This window comes from Sus scrofa, chromosome 7, assembly GCF_054392235.1.
Source record: "Sus scrofa isolate SSC_HxYL_T2T_F1_AM1 chromosome 7, Sscrofa_HxYL_maternal_Yorkshire_Landrace_v2.0, whole genome shotgun sequence".
NCBI lineage: Eukaryota > Metazoa > Chordata > Mammalia > Artiodactyla > Suidae > Sus > Sus scrofa.
The window spans coordinates 110,290,013-110,311,558 of record NC_139389.1 but is presented as its reverse complement, the minus strand read 5'-3'; the positions used below and the strand labels follow the sequence as shown (position 1 = coordinate 110,311,558).

The 21,546-nt window shown below is 46.9% G+C and overlaps 1 protein-coding gene across 10 annotated transcripts in view; it reads right to left on the bottom strand.

Annotated features, from left to right (window-relative positions):
- The window catches only part of IFT43 (intraflagellar transport 43), a 131,969-nt gene that overhangs the window by 56,592 nt on the left and 53,831 nt on the right, over positions 1–21,546 (bottom strand). For 5 of the 10 annotated variants that reach the window (XR_014811186.1, XR_014811184.1, XM_084969883.1 and 2 more), the window contains 2 exons: positions 5,843–5,875; positions 5,145–5,191 (listed from right to left, as the gene is read on the bottom strand). Coding sequence is in view for 3 of the 10 variants with exons in the window: in XM_084969883.1 (XP_084826009.1) it covers positions 5,145–5,191; positions 5,843–5,875 (80 nt within the window). In the remaining 7 variants the exon portion in view is untranslated. Of the gene's footprint in view, positions 1–2,695; positions 5,192–5,842; positions 5,876–21,546 lie in introns of all 10 variants that reach the window. The other 5 variants (XR_014811185.1, XR_014811189.1, XR_014811188.1 and 2 more) reach the window with 2 other exon arrangements.

Genomic DNA, 21,546 nt, shown 5'->3' with positions numbered 1-21,546 from the left:
AAAAAATTGCAGAAGGAACCCATTCTATGAGGCCACCAACACACTGATACCAAAACCAGACAAAGATACCACAAAAAAAGAAAACTACAGGCCAATTTCACTGATGAACATTGATGCAAAAATCCTCAACAAAATACTAACAAACCACATCCAACAATACATTAAAAGGATTGTACGTCATGATCAAGTGGGATTTATCTCAGGGATGCAAGGGTTGTTCAATATCCACAAATCAATCAGTGTGATACACCACATTAACAAACTGAAGAATAAAAACCCATATGATCCTCTCAATAGATGCAGAAAAAGCCTTTGACAAAATTCAACACCCATTTCTGAAGAAACCCTTCAGAAAGTGGGCATAGCGGGACCTACCTCAACATAATTAAGGCCATATATGACAAACCCAGAGCTAACATCATTCTCAATGGTGAAAAGCTGAAAGAATTCCCAATGAGACCAGGAACAAGACAAGGATGTCCGCTCTTGCCACTATTCTCCAACATAGTTCTGGAAGTCCTAGCCGCAGCAATCAGATAAGAAAAAGAAATAAAAGGAATCCAAACTGGAAAGGAAGAATTAAAACTATCACTATTTGCAGATGACATGATACTGTACCTAGAAAATCCTAAAGACGCTACCAGAAAACTATTATAGCTCATCAAAGAATTTGGCAGAGTTGCAGGATACAAAATTAATACACAGAAATCGACAGCATTTCTATACACCTAACAACAAAAGATCAGAAAGAGAAATTAGGAAACCAATCCCATTTACCATTGCATCAAAAAGAATAAAATACTTAATAAACCTACAGAAGGAGACAAAAGACCTGTACTCTGAAAACTATAAGATGCTGAGGAAAGAAATCAAAGATGACACAAACAAATGGAAAGACATACCCTGCTTTGCTTTGGGCTGGAAGAATCAATATTATCAAAACGACTATACTACCCAAGGCAATCTACAGATTCAATGCAATCTCTATCAAATTAGCAAGGACATTTTTCACAGAACTAGAACAAAACATTTCAAAGTTTGTTTAGAAGAACGAAAGACAGAATAGCCAAAACCAGCCTGAGAAAGAAAAATGGAGCTGGAGGAATCAGGCTTTCTGACTCCAGACTATACTACAAAGCTACAGTCATCAAAACCATAATGGTATTGGCACAAAGACATAAAGATAGATAAGTGGAACAGGAAAGAAAGCCCAGAATTAAACCCACGCACCTACAGTCAAATAATCTATGACAAAGGAGGCAGGAAAATACAATGGAGAAAAGACACCCCTTCAATAAGTGGTGCTGGGAAAACTGGACAGCCACATGGAAAAGAACGAAATTAGAACATTCCTATCACCATACACAAAAATAAACTGAAAATAGATTAAAGACCTAAATATAAGGTAAACTTTTAGAGGAAAACAAAGGCCAAACACTCTCTGACATAAACCACAACAACACCTTCTCAGATCCACCTCCTAGAGTAATGACAATAAAAACAAAAATAAACAAATGGAACTTAATTAAACTTAAAAGTTCCTGCACAGCAAAGGAAACCCTAAATGAAACGAAAGGATAACCCACAGAATGGGAGAAAATATTTGCAAATGAAGCCACTGACAAGGGATTAATTTCTGAAATTTATAAACACCTTCTGCAGCTCAATACAAAAAAAAAAAAAAACCATCAACAAATGGGCAGAAGATCTAAACAAACAATTCTCCAAAGAAGACATACATACGGCCAAAAAATGCACAAAAAGATGTTCAACATCATTAATTATTAGAGAAATGCAAACCAAAACCACTATGAGGTACCACCTTACACCAGCCAGAATGGCCATCATCAAAAGGTCTACAAACTGGAGCTCCCATTGTGGCTCAGTGGTTAACAAATCCAACTAGGAACCACGAGGTTGCAGGTTCAATCCCTGGCCTTGCTCAGTGGGTTAGGGATCTGGCGTTGCTGTGAGCTGTGGTGTAGGTCACGGACATGGCTCAGATCCCTCATTGCTGTGGCTCTGGTGTAGGCTGGTGGCTACAGCTCCGATTAGACCCCTAGCCTAGGAACCTCCATATGCCCCGGGTGTGGCCCCAGAAAAGATTAAAAAAAAAAAAAAATCTACAAACAATAAATCCTGGAGAGAGTATGGAGAAACGAGAACCCTGTTACACTGTTGGTGGGAATGTAATCTGGTGCAATCACTATGGAAAACAGTATGGAGATTCCTCAAAAAACTAGATATAGAATTACCATTTGATCCAGCAATCCCACTCCTGGGCATCTATCCAGGGAAAACCTTGACTCGAAAAGATACATGCACTCCAATGTTCATTGCAGCACTATATACAATAGCCAAGACCTGGAACAACGTAAGTGTCCATCGACAGAGGAGTGGATAAAGAAGATGTGGTGGTACATATACACAATAGAATATTACTCAGCCATTAAAAGGAAAGAAAGAATGGCATTTGCAGCAACATGAATGGACCTCGAAATTATCACACTAAGTGAAGTTGGCCAGACAGTGAGATACCAACATCATATGCTATCACTTACATGTGGAATCTAAAAAAAGAACACAATGAACTTTGCAGAACAGATACTGACTCACCAACTTTGAAAAACTTATGGTTTCCAAATAGACAGGTCGGGGGGTAGGAGGATGCACCTGGGGTTTGGGATGGCAATGCTGTAAAATTGGGTTGTGATGATTGTTGTACAACTATAAATGTAATAAAAATCACTGAGTAATTTTTTAAAAAGCCAGAAAAAACAAGAAAAAAAAAAAAAAGAACGGACACATAAGGTCCTACTGTATAGCACAGGGAACAATATTCAATAGCCTGTAATAAACCATAATGGAAAAGAATATGAAAAAGAGTATGTATATATGTATATATATGTGTGTGTGTGTGTGTGTGTGTATAGATATATAATGAAATCATTTTGCTATAGTATGGCAGAAATTAACATAACATTATAAATCAGCTATACTTCAACAAAATTTTAAAAAATATATAAGGCTTTAGAACTCTACTGTAGCCATGAGAAAGAAACTGGTCCCAGACTTGCCTTCTTGCTTTAAACATTAAGAAAATCAGAAAAAAAAATAAGATACAACTGTTTTCACACAGTGGACAAGAGGTAGCACAGAACTGTGATCCCCATGGGAAAGGAAAAAAATGAAGCAGGCCCTGCAGTCACCCTGGCTTCTGCTTGAAGGTGCTTCCTGGACACTGATGCAGGGGTAGGGAGCCCAAGATGGAACATGGGGAGGTCTGGCTGAGTTGAGAAGGCAAAGGTTTAGGGGGCTAAGGTGGCTGGTATGAGGAGCAACCTACGTGTTCATTGAAAGATGAATGGACAAAGAAGATACTGTGTGTGTGTGTGTATAATGATATATATTATACATATACAGTAGAATATTATTCAGCCATAAAAATGAAATCTTGCCATTTGTCACAACATGGATGGACCTAGAGGGAATTATACTAAGTGAAATAAGTCAAAGGAAGACAAATACCATATAGTCTCACTTACGTGTCGAATCTAGCAAAAACACAACAAAAACAGACTCATAGACACACAGAACAAACAAGTGGCTGCCACAGCATGGGGGCTGGGGTGAAATAAATGAAGATTAAAAGGTACAAACCTCCAGTTATAAAATAAATAAGCCATGGGGAAGTAATATACAGCATTAGGAATATGGTCAATAAAACTGTAATGACTTGTATGGGGACAGATGGTCACTAGACTTATCATGGTGATCCTTCTATTAATGTATGCAAATTCCAAAATCAACAGGTAGTATACCCGATACCAACATAATATTGTACATCACCTATATTTCAATTTTTAAAAAGGAAAGAGATAATGGCTACAATTCCCTGAATCTAATGAAAACCATAAATCCACAGACTCAAGAAGTTCTAGTAGGATAAACACAAAGTAAACCACACCAAGGCAGATCATAACCAAGGTGCTGAAAATAATGGATAAGGGAAAATCAACCTTAAAAGCAGGAGAAAAAAACATTCTGCATACAGGGCAACAAAGATAAGGATGACCACTGACTTCTCATCAGACACAATGCAAGCCAGAGGACAATGAAATAAATACCTAAAGTGCTAAAAGGAAAAAATGGAGTTGTCAGCCCAGAATTCTGTATCTGGTGAAAAATAAAGACATTCTCAGACAAACGAAGTAAGAGAATTTGTTGCCAAAGGAGCTGCTCTACCAAAAAAAAAAAAAAAGTTAAATGAAGTCCTTTAGGCACAAGGAAAATGATACCAGATGGAAACTGAGTTCTACACAAAGGAATAGAGTGTGGAAATGGTAAATCTGTGGGTTAAAAAAAAAAAGGCTTTGATCGTTTGGGCCCTAAATATAATCTCTCCTCTAGTAGGTTTCTTGCAAAAAGTATACACAAACTTTTCTCTTCTCTTGAGTTTTGAACCCAGGCTTCAGCCATGACAAGGCTACTAGTGTTTAGAGCTGTTTCTCCCTCATTTACAATGTCAGCCTTTAACTGACTACGACACATCACGCACCAGAAATGCAAAGATAGATAAGACATGGTGTCCACCATCATTAGAGCCTGGCAGGAAGAACGATCAAGCCAACCAAGAGTTAAGGTGTGATAGTCCCTTAGCTCTGGGGCCATGGGTAAACTGACTTAACCTCTCAACTACAAAATAGGGATAGTGAGAGCACTATATTGTAGGGTTGTTGTGAAGATTAAATCCTTTAACATCTATAAGCTGGCAGAAAAGTGCCTGAGGTATAATAAACACCTAATAAATATTAGCTACTATTGATGGGGTGGTGGTAGTTCCAAGAAGGTTTGCCCAGGAGATTGCGGGCACACAGAGAGTGCGGGGGGTGGGATGGGAAGGGAAGACATTTCAGAGGAGGCAATGCTTTGGTGAGTTTGGAAGGACAAGGAGGGTTAAGGATAAAGTGCTCCAGGCAGAGGCAGCAGCATGAGGGAGGCACAGAGATGCAAAACAACGGAGAGGATGAGGCCATGGGAGAGGTTCCCAGTAAGGCTGCAGCAAATGGGCCCTTACCTGTAGCTCAGGAAACTCTCCCGGATGTCTCTGGAAGCCCTTTTGACTTCCTCCAAGGGAATCTTACCTCCTCCATCATCTGATCCATCCAGGCTCTGCTGTCTGAGGCGGTGACTGTCACCCAGGAAGAAAGGAAAGCAGAAAATGAATTTCACACACAGAAACTAACCCCATGACCCCCGTTTTTATGGCTTCCATTCTTTCTTCTAGATGAAAATGTCTCTGGACCCACTTTCCTCCACCAACCTGGGCAGACTTGATCAGGCAGCTGGGTCTGCCGTGCACGGATGCACCATCCCAACAGACAGCATGGCACAGACCCTGCTATGACGTGCTGTCCACCCCCACACGGGAGACTCAGGGGCCCTGCCTTTATGCTCCATCTTTACCTAGCAACCTTCCTTCTTTCTTTTTGATGTGAGTCTTAGGAAAAAGCTAGGTTTCAAAGGCTGGCATTGGTGCCAATCTGCATCAATAAAGCAGAACCCACGGGTCAGTACTCTTGATATCCGAACATACAATTTTAAAAACCATGGTTTGGGAGACATAACATGGGCATCAAGGCCAGAGCCCTGCCCTTCTATTGAGGAAGGAGCATCCCCCAAACCCCTGACTCCACGTTCCCAACTCCAGCCCCAGACCACAGCTGGACTGGTACTGGTTTTGAACGCTGTGTTCAACAAAGGCTGAACAGAGAGGTATGGTCACCAGACTGCACTGCTCACTAAGGTCACCACACACGCTGGAAGAATAATGCAAACATACTCTTCTATTTCTTCAGAAGCCTTCCTTCCCAACCTGGAAAACACAAAAAGAGACAAGGTTTAGAGAACCAGCTAGTTCTCTGCACTGGCGTGGCATGTTGGAGAGGGGGTTTCAAAAGTGGGGGCAGGAGCTCCCATTGTGGCTCAGTGGGCTGAAAACCCGACTAGTATCCTTGAGGACAAAGGTTCAATCCCTGGCCTCGCTCAGTGGGTTAAGGATCCAGCGTAGCCACAAGTTGCAGCACAGGTCGCAGACGCGGCTCTGGTGTTGCCGAGGTATGGTGTAGGCCTGCGGCTGCAGCTCTAATTCAACCCTTAGCCTGGGAGCTTCCATATACCACTGATGGGGCCATAAAAAGAAAAAGAAGAAAAAAAAAGTGGGGGTAAATGAGCCTATCCCAAGTGCTTTATTTGTCTGGATTCCTCTCTATAGACCACAACCAATGTTAGAAAATTACAAAAAACAAATTTTTTTAAAATTATAGTAATCCTTCCTTATGGTCTCATTTTCAGCATGACTCCAAATTAAATTGTTGAGCTTGAATGCAAGTTGAGAGAGAAGCTCAAAACTAAAAAGGCTATAGACGATACAGTGCCTTCCCTTCTTTCAACAATCAAATGACCAATTTACAAAGGGCTTTCTTAGCACTGAGGCCACAGGTCTTCTTCGGAGCTGATGTGTTACCACGTGCAGCCTCCTAAGAGCAGAAGGGGAAGTGAACCGGCCGTGCCATTTAGGCCGCAGGTTTGGGGCCTGACTTTCTGTTTGCTTCACACGATGGACTTGATGATCCTGTGAGTGACAGTCGGACAGCAGTGCCCTGAGATATTCCATGAGAACAGGAAGTCTGTCCACACGCACAGGCTTCTCGGAGGCCCTGGTTCTCCAACCTGAATGCACCTAAGAATCAGCTGGGAAGCCTGTCGGATGTGCACATCGCTGGACTCGGCAGTGAGACATTTCCGAGTCAGCTGGTCTGGGGGAGCGGGAGCCCCAGATGCGCATCTTAAACAAATCCCCAGTAATTCTAATCCAAGTGGGTCCCTACTGATGCTCTGAGAAACACTCGTCTTATGAATGAGTGGCTAAATGTTGACAATTATTAAAGTGGGGTGCGGGGAGGTGGGGATTGTTTTCCATTGTCTGAAAGTTTCCTCAGTGACAGTTTTTTTTTTTCTTTTTTAATGAATTATTTTAAGTCAGAAATCAATCGTGACTGAACAGGGGCACAGGGCAGTGGCAACATCATAATGGCCAGGAGGCAGGATGCCCGAGAAGGACCTCGGCAATGCTGGGCCCACAAGCCTCCCCAGGAGGAGCTACGCTGGAACCAGCCAGCAATTCCTGCAAAGTGCAGACAGTTCCCCCAAGAGGAGAATCACAAATGAAGCCCAAGTTTAAGTAGTTTACCTCGCACGAAATGCCAGTCAAAACTGCACTGTAGAAAGAAAGACAGAGAGAGAGAGAAGGAGGGAGGGGAGGAGGAAGAATGGGTGAATCTCGGCAGAAATTGGGGAGGGAGAAGTGAACAGGTAGGTAAAGTTGGAAGAACAGGATGGAACGATTCCGAGGGGACCTCCTAGGCTGCAGTTTTTGATTCTTAAGGGGCCAAGAAAAGAGATGGAGCAACTTGGGGTAGGAGGGTGAGTGGGGCTTCCAGGGCAGCAGGGGGCACGAAGGTAAAGTGCATCAGGTGCCCTGGGCATCGCCACCACGGTGCTGTCTAATGACGCGGGCTTCTGACATTACTCTAAATCAAAGGAATCCTAAATACAGCTCCCCCCACCCCGGCCAGCTGCTGACACAGTGCCTCCCTGTGTGGGAGGGGGCAGCTCTGCGCCTGACTTGCGCTCCCAGGACCACCGCCTCTAACTGTCCTGGTGAAGTCGAACTCCCTGAACCCACGGTCCAAATGACCCCATCATATGTCACCAACGGGAGAAGGGCTTGGATGGAAATGCACATCAGAGCAGAATAATGGGACTCAAGAGGAAGCCGGGGAGCCCAGGCCGGCACCTTCACGCTGGACAAAAGGGCCAGATCCGCCTCTGATCACCCTCAGGAGTGCCGACAGAGTCCCTCCTTCCTGAGCCATGTTGTGCTGGGCAGGGCAAAAGGAGCAGTGATTTGTGTCTGAAGGAAACAATAATGAGAACGCTATTCTTGGGGGAAGGCGGATTAATCCCTGTTTATCGACGCATTGTCCAAAAAGGGGCTGAGTTCCCTGTTCTGTGTAACGGCCGCTGAGCCCGCCTCCGGCTCCCTCTCCCTCTGCGGGGAGCCCAGCATCCTCCCGCATCTCCTGTCCACCCAAGGGGAGGAGCGAGGCCGGAGCTCGCCCTCAAGGATGGCATTTTGTCTGTCTGTCTGGTTCTCTATCTCTCTGCCAGAAACAGCAGGTTCTGGCGGTGGAAAGCCTAGTGGGGACGTAGGTGGGGCCCGGGAGAAACGGCCTGAGAGAGTTGGCCACTTCCGAGCCTTAGCTGACTTGCAGGTAAGTTTGGGCTGCGCCACACTGCTGCTGCTTTTGGTTTGGCTTAATTGCGTTCTCTTTTAGTGACCACTTGTTGTCCAGATTGGAAGGTTTTATACAAAAATCTTGATTTCTGAATTCTCCAAACACAAGCCCTGGACCTGCATTCCCTCATGGAAAATTCAAGGACGCTGGGCTGTGGCTGTCCCCACCCCATCCCCAGGCAGCACTAGCTCTTTATCACTGAATCTGGCTTTCTTACAGAGGTTAAAGAGGCCAATGAAGCATTTCCAGCAGCTACGCAGCAACCAAAAGTGAGAAGGCAAAGGCTAGACTGAGTGGGAAGCATGCTTTAGGACAACAGGCAGAGGGCACGTTTCTGGTTTTGTTTTTGTTTTTTTAAATTTATTTTATTGAAGTATAGTTGATTTACAATGCTGTGTTAGTTTCTGTGTATAACACTGATTCAGTTTTACCCCCCCCACACACACACACATTCTTTTCCACGTTTTTTCCTGGTTGATCACAGGATGGTAAATATAGTTCCCTGTGCCACACAGTAGGACCTTGTTGTTTATCCATTCTACATACAATAGCTTGCATCTGCTAACCCCAAACTCCCAATCCATCCCTTCCCCACCCTTGGTAACCACAAATCTCTTTGTCTCTGTGTGAACCTGTTTCTGTTCCCGTCAATGAGTCCATTTGTGTCATGCTTTAGATTTCACATACAAGTGCTATCACATGGTATTTGTCTTTCTCTTTCTGGAGCGTACATTTCCTCACAGAACTGTGAGTATACAAATAATGTGTACATGTACCCCAGTGATATAACTGAAGGTGCCATATCTGAAATAAAACACAGACTGCTTTACCTGCCCAGTCACCAAAGGCACCTCGGGCCATGCAGTGACATGGAATCTAGCCCAAGGATTTTCAAACCACAGGTCATGATGACCCATTGGTGACTCATGAAATCAATTTAAAGGATCACCAGCAGCCTTTCTTTTTTGTCTTTTTTTCCCAATAGCAAAGAACAATGAAGAGTGTACTGCAAATAGTAAGGATAAATATTAAACACGTTTTTTCAGTTTTCATTACAGCTATACCCAGGCTGCCACAGACTGTGGGTGGGTGGAAGCTCCAGGGAGGGACCATGGGTTCTGGGCCCTCTCTTCCTCATGGACACACTTCCAAGAAAACAGTGTGAGCTGGTCCAGCCCCGTGGCAGGAGGACTGCGAAGGTGCAGTCAGCTCCAGCCTGAGCTTCTGGCCCCTTAACGCAACCCCCCACCCACCGGGCCACAGGCCTCCTTCCCCAGAAGTGACGGCTGGAGGGTCTGGGTGCCTGATAATTACAATACGTGAGACCGCCGTCAGAGATGCAGCACATTTCAGGGTCTTTCAAAGACTTTCTATCAACATTAGGTCTGAAAAAGAGACAAAGCAGGTTTCAGGAGCAAAGCATCCTTCTATGTAAGACTGGGACATGGGCTGCTGGCTGTGTGCCTTGTCCATATCACAGAGCAGGTCAGTGATGAGGCTGAAGCAAGAATCCCCATCATGCGCCAACCACCCAAGATTCCAAGCCCTTTCACAAGCAGGTACCCGCTGATTTTGAGATGTCCCCTGGGCCCCCGACGTCTGTTTGGATTTCCTGCACTCATAGTCATTCCTGCTTTCCCGTGATCAGGGAAGGCAACAGAAGCGACCTGAAAGCTGGAGAGTCCTTTACCCCAGTGGGTCTTAACCAGTGGCACACAACAGAAGCACACCTGGGAAACTGCGGCAGTGTCCATGTGCTAGGCCCCCTGAGGCAGTAATTTCTAGAAACGGAACCCAGGCACATATGTGAGAATCACTGCCCTAAACCTTATTTCAGACAGCAGGCTGCACGCTCTGGTTGCTAAGCAGCAAAACGTCAACCGTCCCGCCTCGTCCTTCTGAGTTGCCTACTCCTCTCGGAGGACTTGTGACTTGACCCACAGGCTGAAGGGAGGAAGGAAACGGCCTCGCAGACTGAAGGCTCCTTTCCTGAGTGAGCCCGAGCTGGCTCTCCCGAAACAGAACAGGGATCCCTTGGTGTTCTCAGGTACTTCCCACCCGGGGAGGCCCAGAAGCAATTCAGATCGGATTAAAGATGCTTGTTCAGTATTCAAAATGTAAAACACAGAGGTTGCTGAACCAGCACTTTGAAAAGTTAATTAAATGCCAGGTTTCTTTTTAAGAGCTACTCCATCACCTGCTGACTGCTTTGGCCATTTTGCAGAATGAAGCTTTAACTCCGGACAATGAGAGTAAATGTTCGTCCTCACCTCCCACCCTTGCCCAGACAGGGGGACAGGAGTAAGGGCGCCCTGGCCTCTGGCTTTCTGACCAGGGACGCGCCGCACCTGGTCAATGACTCGGCAAGAGGGGAAGCCACGGCTCTCTCTGTGTGGTGTCTCCCAAATGGCGGAGAACCTCAGCCTCGCGGGGAGCCACCTGTTCTCCAAACATCGGGCTCTTAGGTGGCGATGCCAAGGTTAAGGGGCTGCCTCGTTATCCCTACCTTCATCGAAAGCCTAGTCCTTCAGCTCCACACTCAACCCATCCCCTCCTGGCGTTGACCCCACTCCTCTACCATCCACATTAGGTTTCTCCTCCTCGGCACCTCACAGCCGCCCTTGGTTCTCAGGGGAAAGCTCATTCCCAGGCTCTGGGCCCCACAAGCCTATCACAAGAAGGCTGATGACTGACGATAACAGCAGTTAACACTTAGGAAGCTTGTTGGCTACCAGGCAATCATTATCTTATTTACATACTGCTATTATACTGCATATATAATATATACTGCATATATAATATATACTGCATATATAATATATACTGCATATATTATATATACTGCATATATTATATATACTGCATATATTATATATACTGCACATATTATATATACTGCATATATTATATATACTGCATATATTATATATACTGCATATATTATATATGCATATATAATAGCAGTATATAAATAAGATAATGATATACTGCATATAGGAAGCTTGTTGGCTACCAGGCAATCATTATCTTATTTACATACTGCTATTATACTGCATATATAATACATACTGCAGTATATTTTATATACTGCATCTTATTTAATTATCTCATTATCTGATTTAACTTGTTCTCTTTACCGATGAGACAGGGGCTCGGAGAAGTAAAGTAACTCACCTAAGAGCACCCAGAATACAAGGCCCAGTTTTTTTGCTTTTTTTGGTCATACCACGGAGGCAGTATCAGTGAAATTGCTGAGTCCTAACCACCAGACCACCAGGGAACTCCCAAAGCCCAGGTCTTCACCCTTACATGATACAGGCGCAGAGGCACGACCTGGGAGGAGTGCTGATTCTAGACTCTGCTTCAGATCCAACTAATATTTTCCATGATGAGATGAGGACGTACTTTCGATTTACAGTAGTAGCTTTGTCAGGCCCGACACTGTGGTAGTTAATATTGGCTTCACTGTTCTTTATGATTTACTGTGTATTTTTATTTACAACATGACAACTTGTGTCTTGGCAGAAAGGCAATCTCATCTAGCCAGGTCACCCTTCCCTACATGTATTCGCTGTTTCCAACTTCTTTTTTTTTTTTTTTTTTCCTTTTTGGCCACCCCACAGGATATGGAGTTCCCGGGGGGGTGGGGGGTCAGATCTGAGCTACTCTGAGGACTTGTGACCTAGTCCACAGCTATGGCAATGCTGGATCTTTAACTTGCCAAGCTTGGCCAGGGATTAAACCTGCATCCTGGCACTGCAGAGACACCACCAATCCCATGGTGCCAGTGGGAACTCCTAACTTCTCTTGCTCAGATGAAATTCCTTTCTTTCATTTAGAGACCCCGCTGACATGCACCAGGCATGATTTGGTTGGCTGAGGACAAGCTTGATGGCGCTGGTACATCTGGTGTCTGCAGCCACACAGGACCACAGCCCAATCTCAGATCCGCGGTTTCACTCGGGGACTCAGTGGGAGAGAAGGGCTGTCAGGTGAGAACCCTCCCCACCCACGGAGCCCGTCTCCACTGCCCACCACGCTGCAGCAGCAGAGGGCCTCAGAGGCTGCCTACACAGGTCACGTGCTGAAGGGTGAAAGGCGGCCCTAATGTAGACATCATCTCAGTTAAAGTGTTGCTCTCGAGTTTAATGGAACACTGCAGAGATCTAAATGGAGATAAAGTACCACGGCTCAGAGAACAGCCAGGATGCTATCTTTATGCAGCATGACAATGTTCAGTGGTTAATTAGACACCGTTAACCTATTTTAGCAGGGGACATAACTGGGATAAATGGGGGGAAGTGTCCTTGAAGTCTCTTAATATCCACAGCACATATTGGACCCTAGACTCACCTCCCTGCTGCAAGACAGCATGGGCTTAAAATAGAGCCAAGCGCCGGGCACCAGGAGGCACCGGGAGGTCCAGAGTCCCAGCGGCAGGCCCTCTGCAGGGCCTATCCCGCCTGGGCCGCAGCTTCTGACCGGAGAGGGATGTGACAGGTTTAGATAAAGGGTAACGAGTGCAACTTGGTGTTCAAGAGAGGAAAGCTAAAGCCACAGTAAGGAGCTCCCGGAGCTTCCGTGATAAAAAGAAGACACTCTGCAGCTGGGGGCCAAATTCGTAAAGAAGCACATGGTGAGGGAAGGGCAGGAACAAGGACCAGCTAAACTGAAGCCAAAGCCACTTTACATTTTCAAAACATATCGCTCCCCTGGAGGAAAAGCGGCCCAGACCCCCCTTTTTTGGGGGGGATGACCAGGTTTTCTACTCTCATAATCCTTAGATGTCTGATAAACATCTCGCAAGTACCTCCAAACCTCACTGAGGGCAGTTTTATGAAGGCTTGAGAGAGAGAACGCCATCTGTCCCAGGTCATATGACACATGACCAGCACAGTCAACACTAAGGCTCCACTTTACAAACTGTGTGACCCACCAACTGGGCCTTCCCAGTGAAAACCCAAATCTGAGCAAAGCAGAAACCTGCCATTGTAATCTTGGCTACCGGGTCCATTCAGCATCAGGCAGCAGCGGCTTACCTGGGGTTCCTCTGCTCTGAGACATCCCACATCTGTAATGATTAAAAATCAGATAGTTCTCATGAACCGAAGTTGTCTTAGGCCAACAGATTTCTCCAGGTTGAAATCTCTCCTGAAAGTTGAAGCCCCTACTCTTTTCCTCCTTGGCTCCTAATGCTTGCTGTTCATATGTTTAGTGTCCAGAATGTACTTGCAGGTATTGTACCTTCTCCCTTCTTTTAAAGACAAACAACTCCCAAGCACCCAAATTCTGGCCCTTTGGGGTTCTAGGTCCTATTAGAGTCTATTTCGCTCCTGTTGGGATTATCAACAAGGTATCCACCTGAAAGATGAAAACCAACCTCCAAATCCTATCTGTAGAATGCCAAGCCCTGAGAAGTCAAAAGTATAGCAAATCGACTACAAGGCAATTCCTGAGTGAAGTTTGCCCCCTGCTGGTTAGATTCAAAATAACATCTTTATTCTGATTGAAACTCTGAAGGCTCATTATCGGGAGGAAAAAGGGTTGAAATACATAGAAACAGTTTCAGTAGCTAAATATAATTATGGGAATATATAATAATGCATGTATATACCTGTTAGAAATAAATCAAAAGGTAGAACTTATATCTCTAAAGCTTAGGTTATCTTAAATGAACATTATTTTATTCAGAAAACTTACTGGGTAACTAATTCTCTATTAGGCAGATAAATGAGAGGTTTTGGGATTTGGGGATCTTTGGCTCTGAATTTTACAATCTGCTGGAGAAAAGAACATCATAGAGATAACAGTAAGAGCTCCAGAAGACTCACTCACACACTGGAGGGCCTGAAAGACCACTGCCTCCATCCCCCCTTGTAAATGGAGACCAGAGGTGGTTAAAGTGACCGCACTACAGCCCCAAAGTGAGCCGGACACAGAGCTGGAACTAGCGACCAAGGTTCACAGTCCTTCATCTACTGCTGGTTCTAGTGTGCCCCAAACTTAGCAGGACAAGTGGGGTGAGGGCAAAATATCACGGTAGCACTAAAGCCTGAACTGACCACCCCAGTTGGGGGAATCTGGGAAGACTTCCTAGAAGTCGTGTCAATTGAAAGATAAGGGTGGGGGGGGAGTGAAAAGTAGCAGGAAAGGCTTTTCCGGCTGAGGAAACAACCTGAATAAAGACAGGAGGCATGAAAGGGCCAGTGTGCTCAGAAAACAGCAGGGGAGCTGGTGTGGCATGAGAAGGGCCTCAGAGCTGGCTGGGGGCATAGCCAGACTGGAACAAGATGCCATCACCTGCTGGAATCCACAAGCATACACGCTGATGTCGGTCAGGCATCAGGAGGGAACTGTGGAGCTAGAAATTTTCACTGAGCTCCTTTTTTCCGCCTTCCCAAGTCACTAAGACAATTCAGAGAGTCTGCAATGAACCGCAGGCAACTGGTCACCTATCCTGCGCATTAAAAGCAGCATGTAGAGGTCAAGTGGAAGAAATTCTCATTCCCATCTGGGGACCTGCTGGGAAGAGGTGCTATCGGACGGTGTTGCCCAAACGTCTACATTTTCAAATGCCACCTTCACAAATGTTGCTGTAACTGTGTACTTTCTGCACCTATTTTATCTATGAAGTACATTCCTTCCTTTTACTTTAATAAATTTATTCAAATGAAAACTTTATATTCTGGATGGAAATCTGGCATCACCAGCCATATAGAAGGTAATTATTAAAGACAATAGAGTTTAAATAAAACACAAAAGTTATTTTATTAGAGCTCCATATTGCTCTGTGCCCAAGTCTGAGCCTATGGCTTAGTCTTTGTTAAAAAGGCAGATTAGCAAGGTTAGAAAGGTGTTAAAGAAACACTAGGTACAAACGGAGACCTTCCCATTGACATGATCGCAGGGTTCACTGGAAGTGCTGGGAAATTCTAGAGAAATTTTGTGACTGAGCATCAGTCTTGGATAAATATAGCCATAAGGACTGAGAGTGAAATGATGCAGGATGTGGTGAGCAAAACAAGTGGAAATCACAGCTCCGCAAGTTGGGAGCAAACTTTTATCGGTGTTTCTGAAAACCTTTTTTTTTTTTTTTTTTTTTTTTTGTCTTTTTGCCATTTCTTGGGCCGCTCCCACAGCATATGGAGGTTCCCAGGCTAGGGGTCGAATCAGAGCTGTAGCCACCGGCCTACGCCAGAGCCACAGCAACTCGGGATCCGAGCCGTGTCTGCAACCTACACCACAGTTCACGGCAACGCCGGATCCTTAACCCACTGAGCAAGGCAAGGGATCGAACCCACAACCTCATGGTTCCTATTTGGATTCGTTAACCACTGAGCCATGATGGGAACTCCATTCTGAAAACCTTTATTTTAGCTCCTTTTAGATCACTGAATGGCTTGAGTCTTTGACTTCTCCTGGAAAGAACTTGCTTTTCTGTAATAAAGAAACCTATAAAGATGTCCTTCTAGTCACTCACTAATTATTTTCTCTGCCCTTCTTTTACATCCTGTGGTGCCCCTGAAGCCCACGCATACAGTGAGACTCACCCAAGTGACAAGCTACTCAAAGTGCAGGTGCCGCAGGTTGTTAGTGGTGGGCCCCCTCCTGGGGCGGGCAAGGGCTCATGTGGGGCAGCCTCCTGGAAGGTTTAGGACCCACCCTGGTGACTCCCTAATGTAGATGAACCAAGAACACCGTGGCACTTCTAATCATGGGTTCTTATGCAAGGACCACTGTGAAACCAGGACAAAATGGCACTGTCCCCAGTAACCAGCTGTAGTGCAGGGAGATGGGACAAAGAATAAACCCACTGGCAGACCCACTAGACCAAAAAAAACCTGGATTATATGGGGGGTGGAGGTGGGGGGCTCTATTTCTTGTGCATATTTATGTCTGCCCGGGCTTGTGGCTTCTACATGAAAACTGCTTTCGCTTCCTTCTCAATAAAGGACTAAAGAGAAAAGGGAAGAGGTAGGTGTGATGTTCACAGACGCATTTTATTTTTGAGAGACTGAATCCATCAAAGGGAGAACAAGGAGAGCATCCATGTCGGGAGAATTTTAACCAATGGCTGGCTTCCCCTGTCACTCCCTGCTGGCTTTTAGCTGCTCACTCGGCAAAGTGGCGAGTCCCCCTTAGCAGACTGGCTGGCTCAGGGGACACAACTTTCTTCCTTGAAAGTTTTTTTTGTTGTTGTTCAATAAGATTGCTTCATATGATCAACATCTCATTTCTGCGAGGGTCCCAGAGGACTGCAGTAAAGACGGTTTTATTCTCACAGACTCGCTGTTGCACAAACAGTGTAGTGCATGGCCTTTTCATGAACTTGAAATAAAGGCGTGCAGCGCTCAAGGTTTGAGGATGGCATGGCTGCAGAACGAGAGGCACATTCTATTACACTAATTAGCTGTCTGACCTTGGGCAGCGGGGCAAGGTGACATCTGAGGGCTTTTCTAACTCTTAGGCTTCTATACCTGAGCCATTTAACTGCCCCATGCCTCATTTTCTCCATTTTGAAACCAAAGGGGCCACCCTCCATGACCTCTCGGGTCCCTCCCTGGCTCTGGGAGTGACACGGACCCTGCCTCTCCATGGCCCCCACCCCATATGCTCCCATTAAGATAATTTCCTATTCTGATACCTCCAAGCAGCCCCTTCCCCACAACTGGTTGATCCAGCCCTAAAATTTCAATCACTAATGTACTGGTTTGGCGATCCCAAAGTCAAGTGGTCGGTGAACAAACCACCACGCTGGGGAGTGGGAGGGGGGCAGGAGAAGAAGAAAGGGGGAAGGAGGGAGGGAGGAAGAAAATCAACCCTTTGCCCCGTATTCAATCTTTTTTTTTTTTTTTTTCTTTTTCGGCTGCCCTGTGGCATATGGAAGTTCTCAGGCCAGGGATCTAATCTGCACCACAGCTGCATCCTTAACCCACTGCATGGGGCTGGGGATTGAACCTCGCCTCCACAGAGATAAGCCAGATCGTAAACCCACTGCATCACAGTGGGAACACCTCAGTTAGTTAGTTAGTTATTGCCTTTTTGCCTTTTCTAGTGCTGCACCCGTGGCATATGGAGGTTCCCAGGCTAGGGGTCTAATTGGAGCTGTAGCCGCCGGCCTACGATGCCACAACCACAGCAATTCGGGATCCAAGCCACATCTTCGACCTACACCACAGCTCACGGCAACACCAGATCCTTTACCCAGTGAGCAAGGGCAGGGATCGAACCCGCAACCTCATGGTTCCTAGTCGGATTCATTAACCACTGCGCCATGACGGGAACTCCATTTTTTTAGAGTGAAAGTTAACAGAGACTCTCTTCTCACTTAAGAATTTAAGACACCATGCTGTACAAACAGAAGAAAGGGTGGGGGAAAAACTGTAATTGTAATGTATACATGTAAGGATAACCTGACCCCCTTGCTGTACAGTGGGAAAAAAAAAAAAAAAAAAAAAAGACACCATGCTGTACAGTAGGAAAAAAAAAATGTATTGGGGAAATAACGATTGATTACAATTAAAAAATAAAATAAAATAAAGTAAAAAAGAATTTAGGACCTTTTCATCCTTGGTCCGCCCTTGTCTCCTTTTCGGTGCTGTCAGAACCTGCCGCCGCTTTCCCAGTTTCACCGAGGACCCTTCCTTCCCTCCCTCCGCCTCTCCCAGACGCTGCCCCCGCTCTTAACAGCCCCAGTTGCTTTCCTCCTCCTTCAGGGCCCTGTCTACCTCCCTTCGCTCTAAGCAGTCAGAAAGGGGGCATCTGTTCACACCTGCCAGCCCCCCACACCTCCCAACAGGGCATCTCCGAAAGCAGCCCTCTGTCCTCCAGGTCTGGGAGGACCGGGCCTTGGGCTCCGCTGGCTCTGAGGATGGGCCCTGGAGGCAGAGGGTTCAAATCAGCATCCTTGGTGTGCTCTTGGGCAGGTCCCTTAAAGTCCGCAAAACTGGTAATGACACACGCTTCGATTCACAGGGTTGTAAGAATCAAATAAGTTAACTCACACAAAGCGATTCGCACAGGACGCGGCACACAGGATGTGACAGGGAGCAGCAGCCGCTGCTGTTATCATCATGATTATTTTCACTCCACAGGACGTGCTCAGCGAACAGTCACCACTGCTGCCATCATCAGCCTTATCATTATACTTAGTATTTTCACTCCAGTCTCTGGTCCCTGTGCTGCTAATCCTCGCTCCAAGATGCTGTCTCTCTCCTCCTCGGTCCTAGAACTGAACCCTCGCCCAGAGATGGGTGCTGGCCAGGTGTGCCCGGCTGTGGCTTCTTGCTTTTTGCTTCTAGACCCAGTGATCCTCTGCTTTCCACCATCCTGCCACCTCTGGCCGAACCTGCCTGGACCCCTCAGCCGACACGGAGACACACCGGCATCCCCCTGGCCCCACAATGACACCTTTTGCCCAGCTCCCCGTCTTGGCACCAGCCGCCCTCTGCTTTCCACAACAGCAGGTGGCCTCCAGGCTCCCCGCAGCATTCTCGGTGTGCACCCTCTCATGTTGTCCATCTCCTGCTTTTACTTTTTCTGCCTCTTGGTTCCCTTCCTTCATTGCATTTCAGCCTCTTTTACTTACCCTTGACTAAAAAGCAACATTTTTCTGAAAAAATTCTTTCTTGAAAGTTCTTTCCAAAGGATTCCCCCTTCTGAGAAGCTTCCAGAATTAGGTGCAACTTTTTCATGCCCCTAAGCACACCTGACCCTCCACATTGCACGACACGGTCTCGGCGGGCCAGTCTCATCCAATGATGTCTGTAGCTCAGCCTGACGGATTCAACCACAGAAAGTCATGTCCCCTTACTCTTGATTCAAACCCTAATTTTGCTTAGGATGTCTATAAGTCCAACTAAAAATATGCCTTTCCCCAGCCTCTTTCATGCCAAGGGGTGAGCACATACCACATTTCTGATCAACGAGAAAGATGCAGCTGACCCTGGAAAGCGACCCTCACCTCCAAAAGATAAATTCTTGCTAAGAAGGAGCCTGTCACTTTCACTTCCATGTCATCCTCTGTTCTTCCTGCCTGGAAGAGAGAGGTGAGGCCTGGAGATACAGCAGCCATCGTATAATGATGAGGCATGAACGTGACAGCAAAGGTCCACGTGCTGAGGATGGCGGGCAGGAAGAGGCAAAGAGTTCCGTCCCTGCTGCCACTCACCAGCCCTGGGTGGCAGAGCCCTGGACCTCCTGTTTCCGGAGACAAACCTCTTTCCCTTCAGGTCTCTGTCAATGGGCTTCTCTGCTGCTTCTGGATGAAGGTATTCTCACTAATACAGCACAACTGATGGCAGGTGAGAAGTCATTCTAGTCGAGAAGGAACACGTATCCTATGGGAAAACCCAGCTCATCATGTAATCATAATTATGCTCCCTTCACACACGGTCTCAGAAGAGAAAGCAATGATGTGCCATGGATACAAGAGGAGTGGAAGTTGCAGGAAACAAAATCTGCTGGGAAAAAAGGTATCAGACTCGGGGGAGAAGTGGAGCCGGGCCTCTCCACCGCTCCATCCGGCGTAGAGAGAGAGGAGCCTGTTCGCTATTCAGAAGGGAGCTGAGACACCCCTTAAGAGGAAGACTCTACCTTGGGAGAAATGGAAGTCTTTTTACATCTGTAAACACCCCAAGGTCACGCCACAGCAGAAAGACTTTCCGAAGAGGTGTGAGAATGCAGCCTACACCGCTGTCTCACACCTGGCAACACTTCAGCGGCTCGCTGGTCCCCACCTTGTAAGACACACGCCTGCAGTTCCAGGCCCGGCAGGTGGGGCCTGCCCTGCCGGACCACTACTTCCTTTGCTTCTCCAGACAAACCCTGGGCCTCAGTCACCCTGCTCTGTGCATCCAAACACCCTGGGACACATCTGCGCCTCCTACACCGGCCCCTGTGCCTGGGAGGCCTGCCTCGCCTCGGGGTCTGTCCACCGTTTCATTTCAAGGCCGTGATTCATGGACCGAAATGGCTTGTTGCAAGCCTCCATCTAGAAAGCATGTTTCAGAAGGGCACACACTCTTTCTGAGTTGAGCTCACTCAGTTTTAACGCTGAAGAGCCAGGGTGCTGAGCTGGCGGCACCAGGCGACCGTGGGCCTCCTCTCTCTCCCAGTCAGAGCTCAGGGGAAAGGAATCCTGGGTGCACGGGGCTCGGGGAGCCGGGAGTTCCCAGAACCGTGACATCCTCCAGCTGAAGGGGAACTGAGGTCATCTCGTCCAAACCCTTTGGGAACCTCAATCCAAAGAGTCCCCATGACCTGGCCCAAGGTCACAGGGTGAGTAAGCGGCAGAAGGGACTAGAACACAGGCTGATGTTCTGACTCCCAGGACAGACATGGGGCAGGGGTGGCCCTAAGGAAGGAGGGGACAGGAAATGGGCTCGGGAAACGCCCTCCAAGGCAGACGCTGGACGGCTTGGAGGGCCTCACTCTGGGCTGGGAGCCTCCTGGGTGCCTCTGCCCTCAGTCTCGGAAGGAGTCGCAGCCCAAAACCGGGGGCAGGGCTGCTGGGGCCCCAGCAACTAGAACTGGCTCCCAAGCGGGCTGCCTGGGAATGGATCCAGTTCTTGGAGGGCACGGCAGGGCTGGAAGGAACGATCATTTCCAATGCCTAATTGAACTTAATGACGAGCCTAATTAGGCCTTTTAATGGCAGGACTGGCATGGCCTTGGCTCGTGCCCCCAAGTGCAGGCTGCGTCCTTCACGATGTGACCTTCTTCTCGGGTCAGGAGGCACCAGAGCCAGCACTGCGGGCAGGTGGGCTGGAGGCGGAGAGGCCCTGCATTCACCTGCCGCTGCTCTTCCCACAGGGGATTGAGTCGGGGGCATGGGCTGAGCTCTATGCAGGGCAAAGGTACTATGCCAGGGTCAAGGGCACAAAACGGAAGGTGGTGAGGCACAGTGAACCAGAGCATGATCCTAAGGTCAGACTCACCTGGGCTGAGGTCCTGCTGGCTACTTACTAGCTGGGTAACTGTGAGCAAGTTAACTTTTCTGAACTTGTTTCCACATCTGTTAGTGGGGATAATAAGAGCACCTACCTCGTGGGGCTGTTTTGAGAATAAAGTAAGACAGCTATGCTCGTGGGGCTGTTTTGAGAATAAAGTAAGACAGCTATGCTTGGGACACACAGTACCAGCACAAAAGCCACAATAAATGGTGTGTGTGTGTGTGTGTGTGTGT